General features: G+C 44.6%; 2 protein-coding genes across 3 annotated transcripts in view; one reads left to right on the forward strand and one right to left on the reverse strand.

Moving 5' to 3' along the window:
• Positions 1–11,778, forward strand: part of gatc (glutamyl-tRNA amidotransferase subunit C) — a 32,079-nt gene extending 20,301 nt beyond the window's left edge. The window contains exons 4-5 of the mRNA XM_070887661.1: positions 5,073–5,176; positions 9,509–11,778. Of these exons, the coding sequence (XP_070743762.1) occupies positions 5,073–5,176; positions 9,509–9,570 (166 nt within the window). The 3' untranslated portion in view covers positions 9,571–11,778. The remainder of the gene's footprint in view (positions 1–5,072; positions 5,177–9,508) is intronic.
• LOC139268867 (serine/arginine-rich splicing factor 1B-like) overlaps positions 11,575–27,450 on the reverse strand; it is a 115,446-nt gene continuing 99,570 nt past the window's right edge. For both annotated transcript variants that reach the window (XM_070887660.1, XM_070887659.1), the window contains 3 exons: positions 25,781–25,944; positions 21,223–21,395; positions 11,575–11,936 (listed from right to left, as the gene is read on the reverse strand). In XM_070887660.1, coding sequence (XP_070743761.1) covers positions 11,787–11,936; positions 21,223–21,395; positions 25,781–25,944 — 487 coding nt within the window. In that variant the 3' untranslated portion in view covers positions 11,575–11,786. The remainder of the gene's footprint in view (positions 11,937–21,222; positions 21,396–25,780; positions 25,945–27,450) is intronic.

Consider the following 27,450-nt stretch of genomic DNA (forward strand, 5'->3'; position numbering starts at 1 on the left):
TGCCACACAAAAGGTTACTGCAGAAGATAGAGGTACGCGGAGTCAGAGGAAATGTATTAGCATGAATAGAGAATTGGCTGGCGAACAGAAAGCAGAGAGTCGGGATAAATGGGTCCTTTTCGGGTTGGAAATCGGTGGTTAGTGGTGTGCCACAGGGATCAGTGCTGGGACCACAACTGTTTACAATATACATAGATGACCTGGAAGAGGGGACAGAGTGTAGTGTAACAAAATTTGCAGATGACACAAAGATTAGTGGGAAAGCGGGTTGTGTACAGGACACAGAGAGAAGCTGCAAAGAGATTTGGATAGGTTAAGCGAATGGGCTAAGGTTTGGCAGATGGAATACAATGTCGGAAAGTGTGAGGTCATCCACCTTGGGAAAAAAAAAACAGTAAAAGGGAATATTATTTGAATGGGGAGAAATTACAACATGCTGAGGTGCAGAGGGACCTGGGGGTCCTTGTGCATGAATCCCAAAAAGTTAGTTTGCAGGTGCAGCAGGTAATCAGGAAGGGGAATGGAATGTTGGCCTTCATTGCGAGAGGGATGGAGTACAAAAGCAGGGAGGTCCTGCTGCAACTGGATAGGGTATTGGTAAGGCCGCACCTGGAGTACTGCGTGCAGTTTTGGTCACCTTACTCGCGTATCATGCGACTTTTGAAGACCTAAATTGTAACCTAAATTTGGGGGGTCGCATGATACGCGAGATACAAAATTTGCGGGTGTGAAGTGCTGGCCAAGATTCAGCTGTTAGGCTGTTAAGCAGACCGTATCCACGCTGAATCTCGGCATGCTCCAACAATCCTCTATGTAAAGACATTTCTCTTGGTTTCTCCTCTCACTCTCCATGATGGTTGTAAATCGAATATCCCTGGTTGATATTAGTTCCTCGATACTCATGACCAAATCATTAGTTTATGTGGAAAACAAGCCAAGTTCCTGCAGCACACCACTAACTACATCCTCCCAATGCAAAAAAAAATCCATTTGACTCCTGCTGAAATTCTTCTCTTCAGGGGGAGTGAGAGTCGCGGAGGTCGGGGGGGGGGGGGGAGAGAGAGAGTCACGGAGGTGGGGGGGGGAGAGAGAGTCGCGGAGGTCGGGGGGGAGAGAGTCGCGGAGGTCGGGGGGGGGGAGAGAGAGTCGCGGAGGTCGGGGTGGGGGAGAGAGAGTCGCGGAGGTCGGGGGGAGAGAGAGAGTCGGGGGGGGAGAGAGAGTCGCGGAGGTCGGGGGGGGAGAGAGAGTCGCGGAGGTCGGGGGGGGAGAGAGAGTCGCGGAGGTCGGGGGGGGAGAGAGAGTCGCGGAGGGTGGGGGGGGAGAGAGAGTCGCGGAGGTGGGGGGGGAGAGAGAGTCGCGGAGGTGGGGGGGGAGAGAGAGTCGCGGAGGTCGGGGGGGGAGAGAGAGTCGCGGAGGTCGGGGGGGGAGAGAGAGTCGGGGGGGGAGAGAGAGTCGCGGAGGGTGGGGGGGGAGAGAGAGTCGCGGAGGTGGGGGGGGAGAGAGAGTCGCGGAGGTGGGGGGGGAGAGAGAGTCGCGGAGGTGGGGGGGGAGAGAGAGTCGCGGAGGGTGGGGGGGGAGAGAGAGTCGCGGAGGTCGGGGGGGGAGAGAGAGTCGCGGAGGTCGGGGGGGGAGGGAGAGTCGCGGAGGTCGGGGGGGGGGGGAGAGTCGCGGAGGTCGGGGGGGGAGAGAGAGTCGCGGAGGTCGGGGGGGAGAGAGAGTCGCGGAGGTCGGGGGGGGGGGAGAGTCGCGGAGGTCGGGGGGGGAGAGAGAGTCGCGGAGGTCGGGGGGGGGAGAGTCGCGGAGGTCGGGGGGGGAGAGAGAGTCGCGGGGGGAGAGGAGGTCGGGGGGGGAGAGCACGGAGAGAGAGCACGGAGAGAGAGCACGGAGAGAGAGCAGAATCCACTCGATGTTTCATGTTAAGGTCTGTATTCGATCTCAAAAAGGTGACTCGCATGATACATGAGATATATGGTGAAATCATGTTTTGGGGACGAAAATTTAGGGGTCGCATGATACGCGAGATCGCAGGATACGCGAGTATATACGGTACTGGCTTTGGAGGGAGTACAGAGACGATTCACTAGGCTGATTCTGGAGATGAGGGGGTTACCTTTATGATGATAGATTGAGTAGACTGGGTCTTTACTCGTTGGAGTTCAGAAGGATGAGGGGTGATCTTATAGAAACATTTAAAATAATGAAAGGGATAGACAAGATAGAGGCAGTGAAGTTGTTTTCACTGGTCGGGGAGACTAGAACTAGGGGGCACAGCCTCAAAATACAAGGGAGCCAATTTAAAACCGAGTTGAGAAGGAATTTCTTCTCCCAGAGGGTTGTGAATCTGTGGAATTCTCTGCCCAAGGAAGCAGTTGAGGCTAGCTCATTGAATGTATTCAAATCACAGATAGATAGATTTTTAACCAATAGGGGAATTAAGGGTTACGGGGAGCGGGCGGGTAAGTGGAGCTGAGTCCACGGCCAGATCAGCCATGATCTTGTTGAATGGCGGAGCAGGCTCGAGGGGCTAGATGGCCTACTCCTGTTCCTAATTCTTATGTTCTAAGTCTCTGGAGTGGGACTCGAACTCACGGCCTTCTGACTCTGAGGCGAGAGTGCTACCCACTGAACCTAGGCTGACACCTAATGAAGATCGAGCTGGATTCGGTGACTGCAGGGTTGAGGTACAAGCAGGAGGAGACCGATGGGCTTGTGTTGTCCCTGCCTTTCCTATTTCATTGTGTGAAGCTGAAAGCTCAAAATCCTTGTGTTTTGGTGAAAAATTTCACTGATGTGGATAGCTTGGTGGCAATTTTTAAATTTGAAACAAAAAAAGTGACCTCTGAAAACCCCTCTTCACAGTGGGAGGTGTGCAGTTAGGGTACGCCAGGCTGGGGGGTAACTCTCCCATTCTGCTGATTTTTATTTTTATTTCTGATTTCCAGCATTCACAGTATTTTGCTTCTATAAAAATATATATATCGATATATAAATCTATATATGCAAATTCTGTTAATCCCAGAGGCTTTTCTTTGTTGGATCTAGGCAGATTTCTTGTAATTTACCCTAAACCAGCAGGTCAATCCATAGAATCAGCCAGCCTCAGATAAAAGTATATTTAAACTTCAATAAAAACAGAAATTGCTAGAAATACTCAGCAGGTCATGTAGCATTTAGAGAGAAACAAGAGTTAACGTTTCAGGTCAATAACCTTCCGTCAGAACTGGAAGAAGTTAGAGATGTAACAGATTTTAAACAACTGCGGGGGCAGGGAAAGGGGGGAGGGGAGAAAGCACAAAAGGGAAGGTCTGTGAAGGCAGGAGAGATTAAATGATAAAAGGGATGATGGTGCAAGGCACAATAAAAGAAACAAAAGATGGGTCTGGAGGAGCTGTAATGACAAAAGCAGAATCTATAATAGGGCCCAAATTTCCCCAGGAGTTGCTCTGTGTTTTTTGGAGCAACTTGATTTTTCTGGAGTATCTTTTTAGTTGCAATTCTGGCCATTTAATTTGCGCCAGTGTAAGTGAGTTAGTTAGGTTTTTATTTTAGTTTAGTTTTTTTTAAAAGGTGGCGATACCAGCCACTTACGCCTGTTTAGCCATTTAAGCAAGTTTAGCCAGCTAAAAGTTACTCCAAACTAACTTAGGCCAGCGTAAGTGGGCACTCTTGTACGTTCAGAAAAACCTTGTGGTGACTTAAGAAATCAGCGCAGGCAGCCAGAGATGGGGGGGGGGGGGGGGGGGGAAGGGGACCCTGCAAAGCACTAAACACCTTCACAACAACATTAAAGAAGCATAAATACATTTAAAGCACCAAGCAGTAAACAAAGCACAAAAAGTAATATGCAATTAATTAACAAATAAAAAATGAAAGGAACCCTGCACCTAAAGCACTAAGACCAAAGTAATAAGCAATCAATCAATCAATAACAAATAAAAAATAGAAGTCCTACCGTAGGGAACACAGCGGGCCACCGATGAGGGAGCCCATTCGGCCAGGGCTAGGGACGGCATGCTTCGGGCCTCTCCCACACAGCCTGCAGCGTGCACTCACAGATTCGGCCTGCCAGGAGCTACTGAACATGCGCGCAGACTCTAGCGCGCATGCAGCGCCGGGACCTGGCTCCGTCCCCAATCCACTGGGCCACGCTATCCCACCACTGAGGAGAGGCCAGAATCGGGAGGAAGATTTTTGGCGCGCTTGGGGGCAGACAAAAGCGGCGCATCTCGGGTGAGGGCACCAGAAAAAGGGGCTGGGGAAATTTGAACCCATTACTAGTAACTGGTGTCCAACAAAATGGGAGCAGTAGTTATGATCTGTATAAATGGGCCAGGTTTTTGCGAACTTTGCGACCGAGTTTTCGCCGCGATTTGACCCTCTGCAAAGCCCGGGCAGAATCCTCGGCTCATTGTTTGCGGCGGTGATGGGACGTGCAACGCCGCAGATTGTGCTACTGTCGAACTTTCGGCTCTCTTCCGACCCATACGCCACGCCCAGAATACCTACCAGTCAAACCTGTCGGTGCAGCAGCGGTAAATATGAAAACCTGCAAAAAAAAGTTTTTATTTTTTTTCAGCGATTTGAAAAAAATAAGTGTCTTGTAAATGAATTTTGAATGTTTTGCGGAATTTCCTCTCCCGGCCCCGGACTAAACTTGGAAAAACTTGCGTTTTTGCGCCGCGAAGCCTCGTGCAACACCCCCCACGTAAAACCTGAAAGTTTGGCCTAAAAACGGTAACGCAGCGAAAACGGTAAGTTTCACACATCGCTACCGTTTTCGCCAAAAACCCCGAAAGACGAAAATCCGGCCCATTAATAATTGCTTCACTCTGAGATTAGTCAGCTCTGAACAGGTTGTTCAATGTTTAACTGGATGCACGCAATACTGGTCTGTACATAGCCTGCAAAAGTAGTAAAGCCATAATGCCCGGGACGGGGGGCAGAGCTTGGGCAGCAGCTGTATAAAATGTAAAATGAGTTGTCTGTTACTGGTCCATGCAGTCTATCAACCACAGCTATTGAAATCGGACCTTTCAACTAACTTTACAAAACATTGCTGTTTTCTCTCTCAGGCCTTTGTACTTGCGTGCAGATGAGGTCACCGATGGTTACTGTGCAGAGGTGATCCTGAGTAATGCAAAGCACGTTATAGAGGAATACATTGTGGCACCTCCAGGTAAATTCGGCCAACTTGTCCACTGGAAATGTTTGTTCTCTACGATTTTCATCCATCCTCTCCTGAAGGCTTCGCGGTAATTTTCCAACTTGTTGCCCAGGCGTAAAACAGACATTGCGGATTGGCTGCCCGATTTTCATTACCACTGATTGAAAATCTGCTTCCTTGACTCTTTTGCTGGGACAAGATCCACGTTTGTCCGTATTAGCCAGACAGCAACTGTTGACATGTGAGCCATAATAGTGTCATGCCATCCGATCGTGTAGGACACGTAACTGTCAAGCCTGATCCTGATCTCATCTAATATCCACACATGAACAGAGGGAGTTATATAGCAGTTGAGAGTGGGAGTCACGGCCGATTTTCCTTTTGCCTAACCCAGGGTAATGCAGCTGTCAGACTTTGGCTGAGACCAGCTAACTCACCCTAACTCAGCAATTGAATCTGATTTGTGGCACACAAATAGTGATTTTGCCTTTGAGGAAAGGGTCAGAGGGTCTGAAGTGAAATTTTTACACGTTGTTTAAAAGAATATAGTCCAGAGAAGACTTTTAAATGACTTTTTGTTTCCCAGTAGCCAACCATGCTGTTTAACTAATGCTGCGACAGATGGTTCATTCTCTGGTTGGTAATCAGTAACCAGTGGGGTGCTGCAGGGATCAGTGCTGGGACCCCAACTATTTACAATCTATATTAACGACTTGGAAGAAGGGACAGAGTGTAATGTAGCCAAGTTTGCTGACGATACAAAGATGGGAGGAAAAGCAATGTGTGAGGACACAAAAAATCTGCAAAAGGACACAGACAGGCTAAATGAGAGGGCAAAAATTTAGCAGACGGAGTATAATGTTGGAAAGTGTGAAGTCATGCATTTTGGCAGAAAAAAATCAAAGAGCAAGTTATTATTTAAATGGAGAAAGATTGCAAAGTGCCGCAGTACAGCGGGACCTGGGGGTACTTGTACATGAAACACAAAAGGATAGTATGCAGGTACAAGTGATCAGGAAGGCCAATGGTATCTTGGCCTTTATTGCAAAGGGGATGGAGTATAAAAGCAGGGAAATCTTGCTACAGCTATATGAGGTATTGGTGAGGCCCACACCTGGAATACTGCGAGCAGTTTTGGTTTCCATATTTACGTAAGGATATATTTGCTTTGGAGGCAGTTCAGAGAAGGTTCACTAGGTTGATTCCGGGGATGAGGGGGTTGACTTATGAGCAAAGATTGAGTAGGTTGGGCCTCTACTCATTGGAATTCAGGTGATCTTATCGAAACGTGTAAGATTATGAGGGTGCTTGACAAGGTGGATGCAGAGAGGATGTTTCCACTGATGGGGGAGACTAGAACTAGAGGGCATGATCTTAGAATAAGGGGCCATCCATTTAAAAACAAAGATGAGGAGAAACTTCTCTGAGGGTTGTAAATCTGTGGAATTCGCTGCCTCAGAGAGCTGTGGAAGCTGGGACATTAAATAAATTTAAGACAGAAATAGAGTTTCTTAAACGATAAGGGGTTATGGGGAGCGGGCAGGGAAGTGGAGCTGAGTCCATGATCAGATCAGCCATGATCTTATTGAATGGCGGAGCAGGCTCGAGGGGCCGTATGGCCTACTCCTGTTCCTATTTCTTATGATGTCGTCCTCGTTTTGTTTTTCCAGAGTGTGTCAGGGTGATACAAGCTAATAGTCTAATTTTAAGAACATACTCTTCTGGTTGGCAGTGTAGTGTTTGTTTTGTTGTGCTCATCAATGTGAGGAATGTTAGTGCTAAGGAATATGACACATCCCACTTCAGGCACCCAGTGCCAACATCCGGAATTGCAAGGTCAACAACATCTAGCATTTAGATAGTAGTGACTTTAATGCTTCTTAATGCACGTAGAAAATAGACACCGAACCAAAAAAAAGGTTTTCTGAGGATATTAGGAGAGTTTAGGGAATTCCAGAGAGTGGGGCTTAGGTGGCTGAAGGTACAGCTGCTAACGGTAGTGCGAAGGAAAGGGGAACCGCACAAGAAACTGGAATCAGAAGAGCAGAAGTTTAGACTAGAGGGTCTTAGAGATGGCAGGGGTAAGACCATAGAGCGATTTTAAAAATAAGGATGAATTTGAGGTGTTGACAGACTGGGAGTCAATGTCATCATCATCATCATAGGCAGTACCTCGAAATCGAGGAAAACTTGCTTCCACTCTAAAAGTGAGTTCTCAGGTGGCTGTACAGTCCAATGTGGGAATTACAGTCTCTGTCACAGGTGGGGCAGACAGTCGTTGAAGGGTGTTGGAGAGCCTGGTTTGCCACACGCTCCTTCCGCTGTCTGCGCTTGATTTCCACATGCTCTTGGCAACGAGACTCGAGGTGCTCAGCACCCTCATTGACCTATGCTGAGTCAATGTAGGTCAGTGAGAAAAGAGGTGATGGGCGAGCAGGACATTGTATTCTATCATGTACCATCAGCAGAGTTTGGATGAGCAGGAGTTTATGGAGAATGGGAGGTTGGCAAGGAAAGCAATGACGCCTGGAGGTGGGCTGAGGCTCCTTCGAACTTTGTCATCCCAAAAGATATAACTGGATTACTGGCTGGGACAGCAGCATATTTTCAATGTTCAGTTTTATTCCAATGAAGATCTGGCACAATGTTGAAGTCAGAAGAGCAGTGAGTCCACATTAAACAGTCTTGTTAACCTACATGTGCTTCAGAAATTGGGGAGGGGGATGATGTTAAGTGTTCATGCCGTTTAGACTATAGTAGATGCCCAATTGGAAACTGAAATACTAATAATGATTGATAGGATGATTTGCAGGACCCTTGTCATTTGAATGAGCTGATTTTATGGGTAGCTGTTAACACCTGAAGGGTACACTTGCATTGCTTTCCCAATGCTGTCATTGCAGTGAGTAATGAAAGCTGATATTAACCCTTTGTAATTTCAGTCTCCATCATACAGAATGGCTCCAAGCATTTATCAGCATTGCTGGAGCATTCCTTTAACCATGGTGAGTTAACCTGTTTATCTGCATTGACTTCCCAGCCAAGCCTGATCCTGTGCCCACCCAAGTACACTTGATAGTGATGGGGAGCAGGAACCCTGGCTAATATTTCCTTTCCCCAACCTAGGAATGCCGAGGCCAATTGCAGGTCTCTTGTTGCCACTAAGCTTAAACCCCAGATGTTGTGGTCTATATAACTTAGCTACTCATTGCAAAAAACTCACTGAACCATTGGGGAGCCATTTCGAATGCACTTTGTTATTTGGCTTTGTTAAATTATTTGAGATATGTTGGGGTCACAAGGCTGATGAGCAGGTTTGCTTTATGCATAAGTTTAGAACCAGCCCAACCATTCCCATAAGCAACAGCTAATTTTAAATGTCAGATCATAGTGGGAGTTCATGTCACTGTTTAACGTGAATGTATTCATCTGCAAAATGTATTGGATTCTTACACTATGGTACTGCAGCGTTACTTGATTACTGTGTTTAGGTAGATAAAATGATAATTGTGGTAGCTTGGCAGTAAGACTGGAGTTGTCTAAATTCTTTCATTGGTTCATAGGAAATTTATATGCGAGGAGCAAGTCAATAGTTCTGCACCATATGAAGCCAAGGTGGGGATGCAATAATTAGTCTGTTTCTCTGAGCAGTGTGGGGTAATTAATAGGCAGTGTTCCTGATCACTGTTCAGGAACCCATTTGTTGTAAGTGCGAGTGTGTGCATTTCAGCTGAATACAGGATCAGACTCCACTCTGATGGTCCAACAGTCTGTCTCAGCTCACATGAATGACAAGACTACTGCTCCTGTAGAAATGCATCCAGTGTGAATTGGAACCATTGGGAGATGCCAGAAGAAAATCAGGGGATGAGGGAGGGATCCTTAAATGGTTCCAGACCATTAACAGAACTTGATACGGTGTTACAGCTTTAAAGCACTCTCCCATCAGTTACACTGTAAAACATGATTTTGCTGCGACACCCCTTTAGCAATTATTGCATCTCAGTTAGAATGGCCAGGAAAAGTGGTGAGCTACACCAGGCACAGGGTAAGGAACTTGGGATGGCATGAATTTCCACACTTACTGGCTAGGGTTTTCCATTTGTACGCTGGCATGTCCAAGATTTCTTCCCATTCAGGACAAGAAGTTAGACAATTGCAGCCACTGTGTGCAGCATGTTTCTGCTGTCCTAAGTACCCCAGTCTGTACAGAAGGGCCAAGAGGCAGTGAAAGTGACATTTTCTGAGCAACAAAAATCACTTGGCCAAACAAGAATTTGCTTTTTATAGTGTCTTACTAGGATTGTATTTTGCACAATGTAAATAAATGTCTTTTATTTCCAGGCAATATTCCGCTGCCAAAGAAAGAGGAGAGAGACACTTTTCTCCAGCATTCTAACTGGTGACCATGGAAACATTGAGCTTAAAAACACAAGAATTTTCAAATGGATGTTTTTTGGTGATCTGCCAGAGACCACTAGAAATCACAGCCTGCACCAGTGAAGACCCAAGTGCAGTAACATTTGTCAGCTGGCACTGCTCTTATATTTGAAATTCAGTTTAAAAAATGCAGATTCTGTTTCTCTATCAACTTGTGGAAATGTTAGTTATTTTTGATAAGTTGTTATCTGTCACGGGACCAAAAAAGTTAAGAGACTCAGCTGAGGACTGAAGTAAAAGCAGAAATGGTGTCCCTTTGCTCAGTGGGTAAAACTGGCACCTCTGATGCAGATGGTTTTGGTTTCAAATCCAACTCCAGAAACTTGAGCACATACTCCAGGCAGATACCCCAGTGCAGTGCTGAGGAGGCTGCTGCAGTGTCAGAAGTGCTATCTTTCAGATGAGACACTAAACCGAGGCCATCTGTCCTCCTGGGTGTAAGTAAAAGATCCCATGGGACACTTTTGAAGATCAGTTGGCCAGGACAGCAAAAAAATTCCCCAGTTCTTTTTCAAATCGTGCTATGGCATCTTTTACAACTACTTGAAGGACAGACATAGAAAATAGGTACAGGAGGCCATTCGGCCCTTCGAGCCTGCAACACCATTCAATAAGATCATGGCTGATCATTCACCTCCGTACCCCTTTCCTACTTTCTCTCCAAACCCCTTGATCCCTTTTAGTCGTAAGGGTCACATCTAACTCACTCTTGAATATATCTAACAAACTGGCCTCACAACTTTCTACTGTAGAGAATTCCACAGGTTAACAACTCTGAGTGAAGAAGTTTCTCCTCATCGTGGTCTTAAATAGCTTACCTCTTCCTTAGACTGTGACCCCTGGTTCTAGACTTCCCCAGTATCAGGAACATTCTTCCTGCCTCTAACCTGTCCAATCCTGTCAGAATTTTATGTTTCTATGAGATCCCCTCTCATTCTTCTAAACTCCAGTGAATACAGGCCCAGTCGATCCAGTCTCTCCTCATATGTCAGTCCTGCCATCCCAGGAATCAGTCTGGTAAACCTCAATAGCAAGAACGTCCTTCCTCAGGTTAGGAGACCAAAACCGAACACAATATTCCAGGTGAGGCCTCACTAAGGCCCTGTACAACTGCAGTAAGACTTCCCTGCTCCTATACTCAAATCCCCTTGCTATGAAGGTCAACATACCATTTGCCTTCTTCACCGCCTGCTGTACTTGCATGCCAACCTTCAATGACTGATGAATCATGACACCCAGGTCTCACTGCACCTCCCCTTTTCCTAATCTGCCACCATTCACATAATATTCTGACTTTGTGTTTTTGTCCCCAAAGTGGATAACCTCACATTTATCCACATTATACTGCATCTGCCACGTATTTGCCCACTTGCCTAACCTGTCCAAATCACCCTGCAGCCTCTTAGCGTCCTCCTCACAGCTCACACTGACATCCTGCTAAGTGTCATCTGCAAATTTGGAGATATTACTCAATTCTTTCATCTAAATCATTGATGTATATTGTAAATAGCTGGGGTCCCATAGTTTAAAGTCTTATCCAAAAGACAGCACTCTCAACAGTACAGCATCTCCCTGCACTGAAGTGCCAGCTTAGATTATGTGTTCAAGACTCGGAGGGAGGCTTGCACTCACACCTGTCTGGCCAAGGCCAAATACTATTACTGAGCTGCAGCTGACACTGCCACTGTCTGCTGGAACAGGCAAGTAGCTATTCCCAACAGCAAACTCCTCCCAAACTTAAATTTGGAACAAATTCCTTTTATTTTTAGTTAAGAAAAATCCCAGGTTAATATCTAATTTTACATTTTCTTTATGGTTCATTTCTTTCATAAAGTCTTATTTAAAATGATCAATAACAAGTATTAGAACTCCAAGATTTACCTCATTGGTGTGTGTTTTTGAAGGAGAGGATATTGACAAGTTGGCAAGCACAGTACAAAATACCTTTCTTCACAAATAAACACACAGCATTTCCCTGGCTACCTTTTTATTTAAAAAAGTACGCTAAATTAGTGAGAAGCCAGTAACGATCCATGGAACAAGACAACAAAGTCAATTAAAAAAAAAAAGAAAAAAACAAGTTTATTTAATTCAAAGCATCTCTCGAAATATAGAATTGGAGAAAAAACTAACTGCCAATGATGGAATGTGGATTAAAAAGAAATTTCTGACTACCAAGTCTTCATCTATATTGGGGTTTCGGTGAATACCGAGGGGAGCTTCGGCTTTGATAGGGAGAATATCGACCTCTAGAAAGAGACCTTGATCTTGACCTGCCGTAACTAGAACTTCTGGGCTTGTCTGCACGAACTCTAATATAAGCAGTTTCTCCCTGGAAAAGAAATGATTGGTGTCAGTGCTGTGAGGAGAAGCTGTGGGAAAGGGTTTGAATACAGCATTAAACAGCCCATGTCTCATCGTTAGCAAATAGTACAAAAGGCAGGAGGAGCTCACTGCAGAACATGGTTTGCTCTTTTAAAAAAAAAAATCCCAAACTTTCTTTTTTGTTAATATTCTCCCCTCTGATCCTGAAGGTGTTGACTTTTGCTGGGTATGATTCCACGGACTCCAAACGCGCCTGGAGAGGTGGGCATTTACATGCGGGCACAGTGAACATCAAGAGTCTCTTCAAGAATCTGAGGAATCACATCCCAGTCTCTAAACCCATCGTCACCCAAAGTTCACAAATTACACTGGCCAGCTGGAATCGCAACCCTGGCTGATCTTTCCCCCCTCCCCAAGCCAGAAATGCTGAAGCCCACTGTTACAATCTGCTGCTATGGCTGAGATCAGTAAACTTGGCACAGAATCTGCTATTTTCTGTGTGTGTGACTCAGTTACATCTTTATCAAATCAACACAAGTGCTTCAACGTTAGAATAACTTGGTTACTTTAAATGCATAATGGCCCTGAAAACATGCAGGCCGCAATATCGGCAGTAATGCCGAGATCATGCCCACAGGTGCCCTCCGGTGCTAAACCTGCTGGAGTTTAGGGATGAATGGGTGTGCACGTTATGGGGCTGGTCAGTGCTTATGCCTCAGGGTGCCCCTTGCTGCCAGAAACTCCAACACCTGACTGTCGTGGGGGTGGGCACTTAGCACGATCTCTCAAACAACAAGGAGATGAACGAGCAACTAATTTGTTTTTGGTGTTTGCGGAGGGATGAATGACTCCTACGACACCAGAACTCAGTTTTTCTTCAATGGATTTTTAAGTTCAACTTGAACAGGTGGTAAGAGCTCTGGTTTGATTTCTCATCCAAAAGATTGCACCTTCAGCAGCGCAGCACTCCCTCAGTACTGCACTGAAGTGTCAGTTTAGATTATGTTCTTGAGGCATGGAGTCACAGATCAATTACCATGTACTTGCTACCAGAACACAATAACCCCCTCCCAAATTGGCATTCCTCTTTTTCCGTTAGAAACTCTGGGTGGCACAGTGGTTTGAAATTCAGTCCAAATTTATAGAAAAGTCTGAAATCCTATGCTGCGTTGAAGAAATTAGACATTGTGTATTTCTGAGACATGGCTAGACCTAAAGGGCTACAAGGGTTTCAGAAAGAATCGAGTAGGTCAAAGGGGAGGTGTTGTTATTTTTTCAGTGAGAATCTAACAGCTAGAGAAAGACTTGATGTTGCCTCATCCAGTACAGCTGAGGCTATCTGGGTTCAAGTGGCCCAAGTTCATTGGCAGGGACTAATTATCGGTAATTGTTATAGGGTCAGACACGAACACGAGTTATTATGGGAACAGATTGCAAATGCTTTTAATATAAAATGACACCTTTGTCTGATTGGTGATTTTAATTTTCCTGGCATTCAGTGGCAAGATGGTTTTACCCACTGTTGTGACAGGAAGTGCAGCTGAAAAATTTGTTGAGAATATACAAGACTTTCCTGACTCAGTGTTAATGAAGTAACTAGGGATAATCATATATTGGATAAGTGTTTAGTAAGAGCCTGATTTCGTATCGGTCCTTCATGTGGGGGAACATCTGGCCAACAGTGACCACAGCATTATACGGTTCCAATTGGCTAGTAGAACTAAAGGCACCGTGAACCTGCCACTTGTACCAAATTTCAGAAGAGCAAACTTCATCAAAATGGCAGATGATTTGGATCGGGTAAATTGGCTAACCCTCCTCGGTGGTGATGAGACCGATGTAGAATATAAATGGAAAGTTTTTAAGAAGAAGATAAAAAATGTGGGAAACAAATGTTTAACCAAAGTCAAAAGGAGGAAGTGCAGTAAGAAAAAGGCCAAAGTGGCTGTCTGGTTATGTACAAAGACAAAGTAAGATGTAAACAAAAATGTTTCTATAAATTAAAGACATTTAATATTCAACTGAACAGAGTTGAGCACAAGGAACTAAAGAAAATTAAGGCTGCTATTAGATCAGCAAAAAGGCTAATGGGAAAAAAGGATCATAGACAAGTAAAGGCAAAAGCTTTTTCAGTTACGTGAAGTGTCAGAGAAATGACAAAGACTGTATTGGGCCATTGAAGGATGCTCAAGGACTGGTTACAAAGGACTCACTGGATATGGCGGAAATATTAAGCGAGTACTTTGCAGCGGTCTTCACGCTTGAAGATGATGCTCAACTAATAGAATTTAATAATGTTACTAACAAAACCAGTATTAACATAAATGAACATATTGTTTTAGAAAGAATTAAAAACTTGAAAATAGATATAGCAACCAGGCCAGATGATATCCACCCAAGGATCCTCAGGGAAATGGAACATGTGCTGTGCGAGCCCCTCGCCTGTATTTTTAATAGCTCCTATAGACTGGAAGAAAGCTAATGTAGTCCGCATCTTTAAAAAAGGTGACAAGACAGACCCGGGTAACTATAGGTCCATTAGATTAATATCAGTAATAGGCAAGATGCTTGAATGAATCATTAGGGAGGCAACAAATGAATACTTGGATAGGGACATATTAGGGACACCCAACACCGCTTCATAAAAAGGTAATGTTTTACAAATTTAATTCTATTTTTTGAAGAAGTTACAAAGTTGGTGGATGAGGGAAGTCCAACAGATATTGTCTACTTAGATATCCCAAAAGGTTTTGATAAGAGGCTTCTCCAGAAGATTGAAGCCTCTGGTATTAGTGGCAATATATTGAGCTCGATCCAGAACTGGCTGGTAGGAGTAAGCAAAAAGTAGTTATAGATGGATTTGATCTGTTTGGAGACCGGAACCAGTGGTGTGTTGGGATCGTTACTCTTTACCAGTTTTATTAATAATCTGGATGCAGATGTTGGGGGCACAACCTGCAAATGATACCAAGATCTGTGCACGGACTGTAGACGATGCTCGTCTGCTTCAGGCAGATCCTTAAAGTGTTGGGAGATTGGGCTCAAACTGGGTGGGGTGGAATCGAAACTAGTCCAGGGGATCACCCCAGCCAGAAACAAATCCAGCTCTCACTTGAAGGAATTCACCAAGTCCATGTCCACCACACAAGACGGCAGCTTGTTCCAGAGGAAAATGATAAAGTGCAGTGTAATGCATGTGGGCAGGGCAAATTCTCAACATTCATACACTTTTCAGGGAAAGGCATAAAAAAAATGGTGGAGATAGAATGAGATTTAGACATTCTGGTGCATACATCCTTAAAGGTTCATGAGCAATGGCATGTAGCGATAGCTTGAGAAAATAGGTTGTTGGGATGTACAATGGAGGCATGCAACCTTTTGTCCTTGTACAAGACCGTAGTCAGGCTGCACTTGGAATACTGTGTCCGGTTTTGGTCTCCTCACATGCTGGGTGATATTGAGGCTTTGGAAAGGATGCAGAGGAGAGCGTCACTAGATTAAATTTAGTCTAAAGCATCCTAAAAAAGAGTTGGGACTCTATACTTTAGAGAAACGTAGACTTGGGGGGTCTGATTGAAGTTCATAAGATAATGAAGGGAATCGATTGTGTTCCAACTGACAATTTGTTTCAACTAAACAGGTTAGGCAGGACCAGGGGTCACACATTTAAGTTGTACAAGGCCAGATCTAGGTTTGATGTCAGGAGGTGGTTCTTTTCCCAGAGAATAGTGGACCTCTGGAACAAGCTGCCGTCTCGTGTGGTGGACATGGACTTGGTGAATTCCTACAAGTGAGAGCTGGATTTGTTTCTGGCTGGGGCGGAGATCACTTCTTACAGAAAGTAGTTACTGCAAGGAATTCAGGTCGAGTGATCTCCTGGACTAATTTCGATCACCTAGCTGGGTCAGAGAGATTGCCCAGATTTCCACCGCCCCCAAAATTGGCCTGGGTTTTTAATCTGTTTTTTTGCCTCTCCCAGGAGATCACATGATTTCAGGTGGGAGAGAGTGTATATGCTGTGATGCACAAGGTATCGCAATTGTGTGGGTCAGGCTCGATGGACTAGATGGTCTTTAGCTGTCCGTCATTGTTCATATGTTCGTAGTCTTGTCTACTGACTATAATAAGAGCTGTGTAAAATGAGCTTGGGCATTTCAATCCAATTCCTAGTAGGTGCAGCTCACAGCACAAAACTGTCCACAGTTGAGCTAATCCAAAATCTCACTGAAGCCACAGGGCAGCTGGCGTAGGAAGTGGAAAAAATATCACACTGGTGCAGTCGGGGTTGTTCTTCTAAGGTTGAGACAGAGGTATGTTATTGGGGCAGAGCAGAATTCTTACTCTGCATATGGCTGTACAATACTTGACCTGAGAGTGCTTGATGCAAACACTGAATACCTGAAATGGGAAGAGTCACATTCCCAGCAATTAGAGAAACGAATTATCCGGTCCCATGATTGTTCAGTTGGTAAAACCAGTGTGTAACTGAGCCACACAGACCAGCATGTATCAGGTTTGATTCTCAGCCTGCTGAAGACTGGCAATAGCGTTATAATTAGACTGTGCATTCCCCAGTCCCTGCAGCTATGGAGCTCCTAATCATAATGCAGTGACTCCTGCTGCATGTGGATGATTGGGCTCTGCTCCATCAAATAAACACTCAGGATCCTGGCCCTGGCTCATACACATAAAATAGCCAATTGGATGATTTGGAGAGGGTGACAAATGAGGGGAGTGGAAATTGTGCCGTGACTAGTTCTGAATGTCCCTGGCAGAAAATGCTGCTGATTAATATCGAATCTGGCTGCTATGAAAAATATTGACTTCCCAAGTTGAAACATCTCCCAGTTTCCAGGAAACACCTGAATTACTGTTGTAACATCTGGAGAACAGATGCTCATCTTTGCCTAAGACTGTGTCTGCATAAGCTCGTCTACATTGGTACAGACAGGCAACCAAATATGTATGATTTATTCACTTTTTGATTCATCTCAACTCTACTTTTTACTTCAGCTACACTACTAAAATATGCTTGCCTTTATTCCCTCTCCAACTCTCTTCCCCCCCACCCCATGGGTAATTTACGGTACAATTCCAGCTACCTTTGGGCAGTGAATGGGTACCAATAGGCTATAATCCTGTCCTCGTCTCATCCATAGCCCAGATACACATGTCCTAAAAAACGATGGGCAGCGATCAGGAGTGAAAACCCTGACCAAGTTCAGCTGACCCAGTGGAGATAAGGGATTGAATCTGGGCCTTACCTTGTCTTTAGGGCTTTGCTTTACACCAAGGCCCAAGACAGGTAAGATGCTGGAGGGACTAATTAGGAATGCAATATATGAATGCTTGGATAGAGAGGAACATATTGGGGACACCAAACATGGCTTCATTAAAAGGTCATGTCGTACAAATCGAATTGTATTTTTTGAAGACGTTATTAAGATGGTGGATGAGGGAAGCCCAGTAGACATTGTCTACTTCGACTTCCAAAAAGCTTTTGACAAGGTACCACACATGAAACTTCGCTATAAGATCGAAGCCGCTGGCATTAGTGGCAATATATTGAGCTGGATTGAGAACTGCCTGGCAAGACGTAGGCAAAAAGTAGTTATAGATGGATTTGGATCTGTTTAGAGATGGGAAAGCAGGGATCAGTGTTAGGATCGTTGCTCTTTGTTATTAATGGTCAGGATGTGGGTATTGGAGGCACGATCTGCAAATTTGCAGATGATACCAAGATCTGTGCGAGTATTAGGATTGTAGACGATGCTCGTCTGCTTCAGGTGGATCTTAGTGTGTTGGAGATTGGGCTCATGACTGACAAATGATGTATAACTTGAATAAATGCAATGTTATGCATGTGGGCAGAGTAAATGCTCAACATTAATACACCCTTCAGGGAAAAACAATAAAGAAGGTGGAAATGGAAAGATCTGGGCATTCTAGTGCATACATCCTGGAGCAAATAGGGTGTTGGGATGTATCCATAGGACAAGACGCGACATACTATTTTGTCCTTGTACAAGACCTTGGTCAGGCCTCACTTGGAATACAGTGTCCAGTTTTGGTCTCCGCACGCGAGGCTTTGGAAAGGGTGCAGAGGAGGGACAAAAGACTAAGTCCCAGTTTAAAGCATTTTAGTTATCAAGATAGGCTAAGAGTTGGGACACTACACTTTAGAGAAGTATAGAGTTAGGGGAGATCGGATTGAGGTTTAAGATAATGAAGGGAATGGATTGTGTTCCAGTTCACAGTTTGTTCCAATTAAATAGGTTTGGGAGGACCAGGGGGTCACAAATTTAAGTTGTATAAGGCCAGATCTAGGTTAGATGTCGGGAGGTGGTTCTTTTCCCAGAGAATAGTAGACCTCTGGATGTCTCGTGTGGGGTACGCGGATTCGCTGAATTCTTTCAAGCGAGAGCTGGACCTGTTTCTGGCTGGGGCGGAGATCATCTCTTACAGAAGGTAGGCACTGCAGGGAATTCAGGGCCAGAGTGATCTGGACTAGTTTTGATTGTCTAGATGGGTTGAAGAGGAATTTCCCAGATTCCCTCCCCCGCCCCAAAATTGGTCTGTTTTTTTGCCTCTCCCAGGAGATCACATGGTTTTGGGTGAGGCGGAAAGTATATTTTGTGATACACAAGGTATCGCAATTGTGTGGGACAGGCTCAATGGACCAGAAGATCTTTATCTGCCAGTCATTGTTCATATGTAGCTCTGTGTTTTATTTTATAATCCAACCATAAATACAATTCGATTTAAAATGAAGCTAAATAATGAAAGCATTGATGTTGCAATAATTAAAAATATTTTTCAGTTAGAAGAGCTGTAGATAGAGCGGAGGGGATGCGATTACAACTCTACTTTTTGCAGGAGTCCAAATATTCGCCTGCTCTGAGCATCACAATTTCAGGGGAGCCTGGGTGGGTGTGTATTCCAGACGTCACTTTGTTTCCATTCATGTGTGCACTTTAGCTTCCACTCCAGATTTTTCTTTTTTCCCGGCTCTTCTTGGCACCTTGTATTTTCTCCCCTATGGCCACACCACCTTTCATTTCTCCTCCAACACCAGCATCCAACCATCTCTTGTGGCCACTGTACACCTATGGTTTCAATCTTGGAATAATTCCTTACCTTCTATGTTCCTCTACCCTCCTCCAGTCCACTACTTTAACCACCCGCTAATGCCAAAACGCTCCAAGATCCTTACAATCTCATTCTTAAATTCCCTAACTTTGGCCCTCCATTCACCACAAACACTCCTGGACTGTTAATTTATTTAACCATGCTCTCACTTTTATCTTGGATCCCACTAAAACTATCAACATCTTCCACCTCTGCTGTTCTTCTTACAGGCTTCCCATCTTTGCTCACTTAAGTTTGAGGGCCATAAACTTGAGCCTAACTGGTGCACAAATGCCTAGTCGTCTGTTGCCAGACCTGGCTCGAACATGCTTGCTATCCTCAGCCAAAAACTGCCAATTACCCTAGCAACATTCGGGAGTGCTGGGATAACCCCAAGCTCCTTTTCTCTATGACCAACTGAATCCCTAAGCCCTTCTTCCCCTGCCCCTCCCGCCTTGCCTCAAACACCAAGTTTGGGGAGCTCATGGATTTCTTTGTCTCCAAATCAGCTGCCTCTTGTCCATAAGCCCAAACACCCATCCACTTAACTGCCATATCTCTGCAGCTTCTCCCCCATCCCTATGAAACTGGTCATCTATGTGAGACACACCTGCTGCTCCCTCAATACCCTACCCCACTCAACTCTCTTTTCTGGCCCCCATACTAGCTAATACTGTCAATGGATCCACCTCCTCAGACAGTCTTTTACCATTAAAATTGTCATCCTCCTCCTCCTCAAAGCTTCTATTCTTGCTAACCAACCACCCCATCTCCAACCCCCCAAAAATCCTTTAAGTATCATCACCTCCCATTTCTCCAGTAACTAGCTGTTCAAACCATCCAGATTCTGCTTCCAACCTTCTCAACGTTGAAATGACCCCAACCCAAGTTTTGAATGACATTAATACAAAAGCAAAATACTGCAGATGCTGGAATTAAAACAGAAAATGTTGGAAATCTCAGCGGGTCAGGCAGCATCTGTGGAGAGAAAGCAGAGTTAATGTTTCGGATCGATGACCCAGGGTCATCAACCTGAAACGTTAACTCTGTTTCTCTCTCCACAGATGCTGCCTGACCCATTGAGATTTTCACCATTTTCTGTTTTTATTCTTGAATGACATCCTGTGTCACTGTGACCAGTACTTATCCCTTCTTCTATTCCTTAATCTCTCCAGTCTTCAATATGGTCAATCACGCCATTTGCCTTTAATGCCTCTCCTCTGCCATCTAGCCTTATGGTACTGCCATCGCAGGGTTGCATTCCTACCGATCCAAACTTAGCCAGAGCATCACTCCCCTCATCCATACCATCACCTCTGGACTTGTCCACAGTTTCCACCCAGCCTCCCCCTCTTTTTGCCTATAGTATCATCCTCAGATGTGGGGTCAATTTCCACATATACAGCAATGCCTTCCAGCTCTACCCTTTCTGCACCTTCCTAGACCTCGTCGCTGCCTTCTGTACTGTCACTTTGCTTGTCTGACATTCAGTCTTGGATGAGTCACAACTTTCTCCTGTTCATCAGGAAGATGGAAGCCATCGCCTTTGGCCTTCACCACAAACTCTGCTCCCGCTATTTATATAGGAACAGGTAAAGACTCTATATATCCAGTCACAAATATACATAACATCCTGTTTCTCTCTCAAACTCAGCAAAATAAACAATATGTTTAAAAAAAAATAACCTACGTTTAATTTGTTATGGATACCCAGGCAACACTAATCACCATTTTCTTCCCTCCGCCCCTGAAGGTGCATACTCATGCTGGTGTACTGATCTATGGCACTAGTGCCTCATCCAAGTTCAACAAGACTCAACTTGGACCTGGACAGATTGTGCGGGCAGAGCTATTTGATGGTGGGAGGAAATCAGAGTCAAACCAATCCTGCCCTCATCCAACCTCCATGCTGTGTTAACTGAAGAACAACCATAAGTGCAGCCCTGGCTGATTTATCCCTCCATTCCTAACTCAGAATCACTGAAGCCCAACACAAGAACCCAACACGGACCAGGGATCGAACCCGAATCCTTCTCAAGTTACACACTGGTCACTGCCTTTACCAACCGCGGTCAGGAAACAGCATCACTAACGTGTGAACTACCCAATGTTTCGAGCCTTTTCCTAATTTTCCTCATAAGCATTTACAGCCGAAATGAACTAACCTCGTGAGAGCGAAATTTTGTATCGTCGAGCTTCCGTACTGCGTAATCCATGTCCTCCTTGCGGAGGAATTCCACCACTCCCGCACCTTCTCCTAAAACATCTGCATAGCAAACATCACCGGCCTCCCGCATGTGATCCTTCAAATCCTGCCAGCTGCCGGAGGGAGGTAGCCCTACACAGGACAAGATTTTAGAAGCGTTAATCGTGAGGACCGAAATAGGGTGTGGCGCATGCACACGTGCCAGAGATAAGTTTAATTCAGAAGATTCCAAAAGTGAACAAATAACAATGTTTCACTTCCAGAACCAATGATTTTTCACAACAACAACTTGTATTTATGTAGCGCCTTTAACGTAGTGAAATGTCTCAAGGCAATTCACAGGAGGATTATGCAATAAAAATGACACCGAGCCACACAAGTAGAAATCAGCGCAGGCTTGGTCAAAGAGGTATGTTTTAAGGAGCGTCTTGAAGGAGGAATGAGAGGTAGAGAGGTTTAGGCAGGGAGTTCCAGAGCTCGGGGCCTAGGCAACAGACAGCACGGCCACTGATGGTTGAGCGATTATAATCAGGGATGCTCAGGAGGGCAGAATTAGATGAGCGCAGACATCTCAGGAAGTTGTGGGGCTGGAGGAGATTGGAGAGGGGAGAGGTCATAGAGGGATTTGAAAATAAGGATGAAAATTTTGAAATCGAGGTGTTGCTTAACCGGAAGCCAATGTAGGTCAGCGAGTACAGGGGTGATGGGTGAGCGAGACTTGGTATGAGTTAGGACATGGGCAGCCGAGTTTTGGATCACCTCTAGTTTACGCAGGGTAGAATGTAGGAGGCCAGCCAGGAGTGCGTTGGAATAGTCAAGTCTAGAAGTAACAAAGGCATGGCTGACGCCTTCAGCAGCGGATGAGCTGAGGCAAGGGCGGAGACGGGCAATGTTACGGAGGTGAAAATAGGTGGTCTTAAATTATGCTGTGGATATGTGGTCGAAAGCTCATTTCAGGGTCAAATATGACACCAAGATTGCGAACAGTCTGGTTCAGTCTCAGACAGAAGCTGGGGAGAGGGAAGGAATCAGTGACTTGGGAACGGAGCTTGTGGTGGGAACTGAAAACAATGGCTTCGGTCTTCCCAATAGTCAATTGGAGAAAATTTCTGCTCATCCAGAACCGGATGTCGGACAAGCAGTTTGACAATTTATAGAGACCGAGGAGAGGTTAAGAGAAGTGGTAGTGAGGTCGAGCTGTGTGACATCAGTTTACATGTGGAAACTGACGCTGTGTTTTCGGATGATGTCGCCAAGGGGCAACATGTAGATGAGAAATAGGAGGTGCCAAAGATAGATCCTTGGGGACACCAGAGGTAATGATGCGAGGGCGGGAAGAGAAGCCGCTGCAGGTGATTCTCTGACTACGATTAGATGGATAAGAATGGAACCAGGCAAGTGCAGTCCCACCCAGCTGGACGACAGTGGAGCTGGAGAAAGATAGAGTGGTCAACCGTGTCAAAGGCTGCAGACAAGTCAAGAAGGACGAGGAGGGATAGTTTGCTTTTGTCACAATCACAAAAGATGTCATTTGTGACTTTGATGAGAGCAGTTTCGGCCCTGTGGCAGGGGCGGGAACCAGATTGGAGGGTCTCAAACATGGAATTGCAGGAAAGATGGAAAGATTTGGGAGGCGACAACATGGTCAAGGACTTTGGAGAGGAAAGGGAGGTTGGAAATGGGGCGGTAGTTTGCAATGACGGAGGGATCGAGGGTTAGTTTTTTTTGAGTGGGGTGATGACGGCAGATTTGAGGGAGAGGGGGACAGTACCTGAGGAGAGTGAACCATTAACAATGTCAGCTAACATGGGAGCCAGGAAAGGAAGGTGGGTGGTCACCTCTAGTCTGGTCAGCCCCCCCACCCCACTTTTTATTTGTTTGTTTCCCATGGCAGCTGATAATTATCCGCCATTCACATCCCATCTTGACCCATCTTTTGTTTCCTAACTTGTGTCATTACCATCTCAATTTGGCCCATCATCCCTTTTGTCTCTCAAATCACTCCTGCCTTCCACCCTATCACTGACCTTCCCTTTTGTTCTTTCCTCCCCACCCCCTTTCAGTATCCCGTATTTCCTTAAAAATCTGTTACATTTTGAACTTTTGCCAGTTCTGACGAAGGGTCACAGACCCGAAACGTTGACTGTTTCTCTCCACAGATGCTGCCTGACCCGCTGAGATTTCCAGCATTTTCTGTTTTTATAATGGGTGGTCAGCAGTTTGGTGGGAATAGGGTTAAAGGAGCAGGAAGTGGATCTCATGAACAGGATGAGCTCAGAAAGGTCATGAGGGGAGATCAGAGAAATTGGAGAAAGATGCGAAGTCAGGGCTCGGGCAGTGGGCTTCCTTAGAGGAAGTTTGGCCCGGTGGGCTAGGGGAAGGAAGTGAAGATGCAAAGGTGGACAACGGATGGTCTCAATCTTGGAGACAAAGAAGTCCATGAGCTCCTCACACTTATTGTCGGAGGTGAGGGTGGAAACTGGGGAAAGGAGTTTAAAAAACGGTTAGCAGTGGAGAATAGAAGCCGGGGTTCATAGAATAAATATTGATGAGGGGGGCCATTCACTCCCTCTTAGAAATTCTCATGCATCCAACTGTCTCTTAAATGACTCCAGCATGTGTGTGCTCCTGTTTACTGTAGTCAAATTAGTTCCTCCAGAAGTGTTAGGACAGATTGCTCCACAAGCAACAAATTCAACCACATTTTAAGTGCTAGTTTGGGAAGGGGCTTAATAAAGTATCTTTATCTTCACACATACAAAATATATTTGAAATATGTAGGGCAAGTTATTTGGCACAGCATGTTCCATGACATGTTCCATGCAGTGTGATTTGCTGTCTGAGCACCAATGTTCCAGGAATAGTGAAAATGCCATTTCTGAACAGATCGGAGTGATGATAAATCACAGTATGCCACAAAGATCATGCGGTTCCCTTCCATAATCCAGTTTTTAACCTTTTCGTTCTTTTTTTTTGACAATTGCAATACCTAGACTGACTTATTAAATGTAACAAAAGCCACAATATACAAGAGGATACCAGTGAGGTGCAAAATACATAACTCATTTAACAAGTGAAACAGACCCAAGGCCCACTGGGTTTAACTCAAGTAGGACTGGATACAGGCTGCTGAAACGTCAGATCAGGAAAAATTACTGATCAATATCCGGTAAAATTAAGCAGCATCTTTGAAGAATTAATCCAGAAGGAATTTGTTCTGTCCCAGCATTTTCTTTGATCGCCGTGACAGAAAACGTATGGGCCTCAGAATCATGTTCTCTCCATAAAGTCTGAAGCATCGGTCCAGGGGAATCAATTAGCAGTTAGAAGAAATGCTGAAAATCAGCAAACCACAGCAGGTCAGTCAGCATATGAAGTAGAAAAAGATTGAGTTTGCAGAACATTAACTTGTCTTTTTCTCTTTAAGACGTTGACTGATCCAATGTATATTTTCCAGCATTTTCGGTTTTTACTCTTGTGCCAACTCTTGAAGAATGATATAACAAAACACTAATATATATGTTCGCCTCATTAGTGCTGTTATAATTGGCTCCAGCACCCTTAGATTAGAGGGGAGAAAATTCAGTCAGGGTTCCCACTCCTGTTTGGCATCCAGTGATTCCTACAGCAAAGTGCCCGTACGTGGATATTGGATAAGGACTGAATCGGGCTTAGCTATGATGCCCCCTATCCAGAGTCAAATAGTTTGCTGTCAATGCTCAAAAATGAACAGCCACTTTGGTGAGGTACTAGAGGATCCCTGTGGAACCAGCCTTGCAAGTAACCAATGCCGTGGGGGTGGCAGAGGGGAGAAAGTTTTCATAGAAAAATGGAAAAGAGAAACTAAAAAAGGAAACTTTTCTAGTAGTGCTGGTTAGCAATTTTCAACCCAGACACTTTAGATCCCATTTAAGATACGTGAGTGATTTTAAAATAAAAATATTGCGGTGGCCTCCTCAATTTTTTTTTTAAAGTTCTATGCTGCTGATGATTTCCAGGGAAAGTAGTAGTAATGCACTTGCTAAACTGTGCACTTCTAGTTCTGTAGCGGAATAAGGATCAGTGCATAAACCAGTGTACGAGGTCACATACGACAATGATCTTCATCCTTAAACATATGAAGTCGCTTGATACCAGAGCGTCCAAAGGTTTTGTCCAAACTTAGGTCATGGTGCATACACGGTTCCTCGCAGTCCAATAAAAAGTTTAAATGAATATTCCGGTTAATTTGCTGGGATTAAGAGATGTTGATGTTTTCATTTAGGATTTATCAACAGACGAGGCACCAGCCCTTTCCAAGTCTCCAAGATCACAAAATGTAAACAGTATGAAATATATAAGAATAACAGAAAGCGAGTTGCTTGGGCTTTGTGGGTCGGATCAGCAGTCGTTGTGGGCCATCATAAGGACACCCCATCTTTACATCGACATTCTACACTAAACGCTTTTCCAACTCTACTCAGGTTTTTAAACACAAAACATTGGCTGTCAAACATGAAACGGAAACAAAAACGCACCGGAGACAATGACCCTGAAATCTGATCTGCGGGCAGGTGGTCCTGGTCTTCCTCTAGATCCACCGCTGACTCCGCCAATTCCTCTGCCTCTCTGGAACTCCACCCGTAAACGATAGACTCCATAATCATAACCATTTCTTCCATAGACTGCGTCTTGTGCATCTCTGCCAATGCAAGGGGGGAGGAAGAAGTTAAGCCACAATTTTCCATCTATTTGGAAATTTCTTCCTTATGTGTAACGTAAGGAAAGATCCAGTCAGTCAATGTTGCCATCAATAGGAGTTCTATAATTGATCTATTTATTTCAGATGCTTCAATGGATGCCCAGTTGAGATGCATATGGATGGTCCTTTTGGCTGAACAATATCAGCACAAGCTGCAAAAAGTACAGAGGCAAATGAACACCAAACCAAGATTGTAGCTGGACCAAGAGAGAATATGTACACTTATCAATTAAAAACAGGTTACGTTTGAGACTGGAAAGAGTCCTTCTGTGCTTTACAGAACTAGGCCAACCATTCTAGTAAGCAGCAGCACAGTACACAGACGAGTTTCCTACAGTAATTCAATTACATTATTTGTCCTCGGATTTCAAAGCTGCCCAGTGACCAGTGTGGAGGCTGTAAATGCATAGATTTCAGCAAAGCCTGAACTGTCAAAACAAAATGTATAATTATGGATTTGACCTTCCAAACACAGGTTGTGTCTAGAGAAATGATTTTGAACTGTAGAAAAACCAGAGCGAAGTACTGTTAGTTGCATGTATGTCACTGGGGTTGGTAGCATGCTGAGTGATCAATGGAGAGTGCTGCCCAACATTAAAGCACACTGGTATAATTGTGCTTTTTTTGCTATACCTATTGGTACTAATACTGCAAATAAACCTGGGTACAATACTGTAGCTTTGAATTACAACACTCCTTTACCCGATCACTATTTAGGAGTTGATTTGTAATGTAATATTTTGCGGGTTGTTCTAAAACAAGGCACCCCTACACGTGGATCCCAATGCAACTGGAAGCAAGATTTATCCATTTACCACAGAAGAGAAAAATAATTCAAAACCATGACCACAATCCATATTGTCCTTACAGCACAACCTGAATAAAATGTATTTAACCATACGCATTGACTGAATGCAATTTAGCTGCATCTCATCTGTGGAATTAAGCTACAGTGTTTCTTTAAGTCTCCAAGAAAATGCTGGCAATCTGAAATAAAAACAAATACTAGAAGTACACAGCAGGTTGCTCAGCACCTGGAGAGATAAAATACGGGTAATGTTTCAGGTAGAGTCTGTCTTCTGAACCGCGTCTTTTTTCTTTTCAGATGTAGTTGGAACTGTTGTGTATTTCCAGGTTTTCCGATTTTAATGAGCTACAGATTGTGCCTCTATGTTACTACACTCCCTCAGCAACAGCTCCAAACACATTTTAAATAATCCACAACACAGCTTGTTTACATTCCCAGCTCCTTGATTCATCGGCTGTGTCACAAAAATATTTAATTTTAATCACAGCAGCCTAACCGCTAAATGCAGTAACAGGGAAAACGTTTCATGTTTCACAGCCCACATAATGGATAGCTGAAGCAAGGTTACAGTAGTAATATACATTTCCATTTTTTTTAGTATTTACACCAGAGTCCGAGCTAGAAAAGTACACAAGCTC

The sequence above is a fragment of the Pristiophorus japonicus genome, chromosome 8, assembly GCF_044704955.1.
Source record: "Pristiophorus japonicus isolate sPriJap1 chromosome 8, sPriJap1.hap1, whole genome shotgun sequence".
NCBI classification, from domain to species: Eukaryota; Metazoa; Chordata; class Chondrichthyes; family Pristiophoridae; genus Pristiophorus; species Pristiophorus japonicus.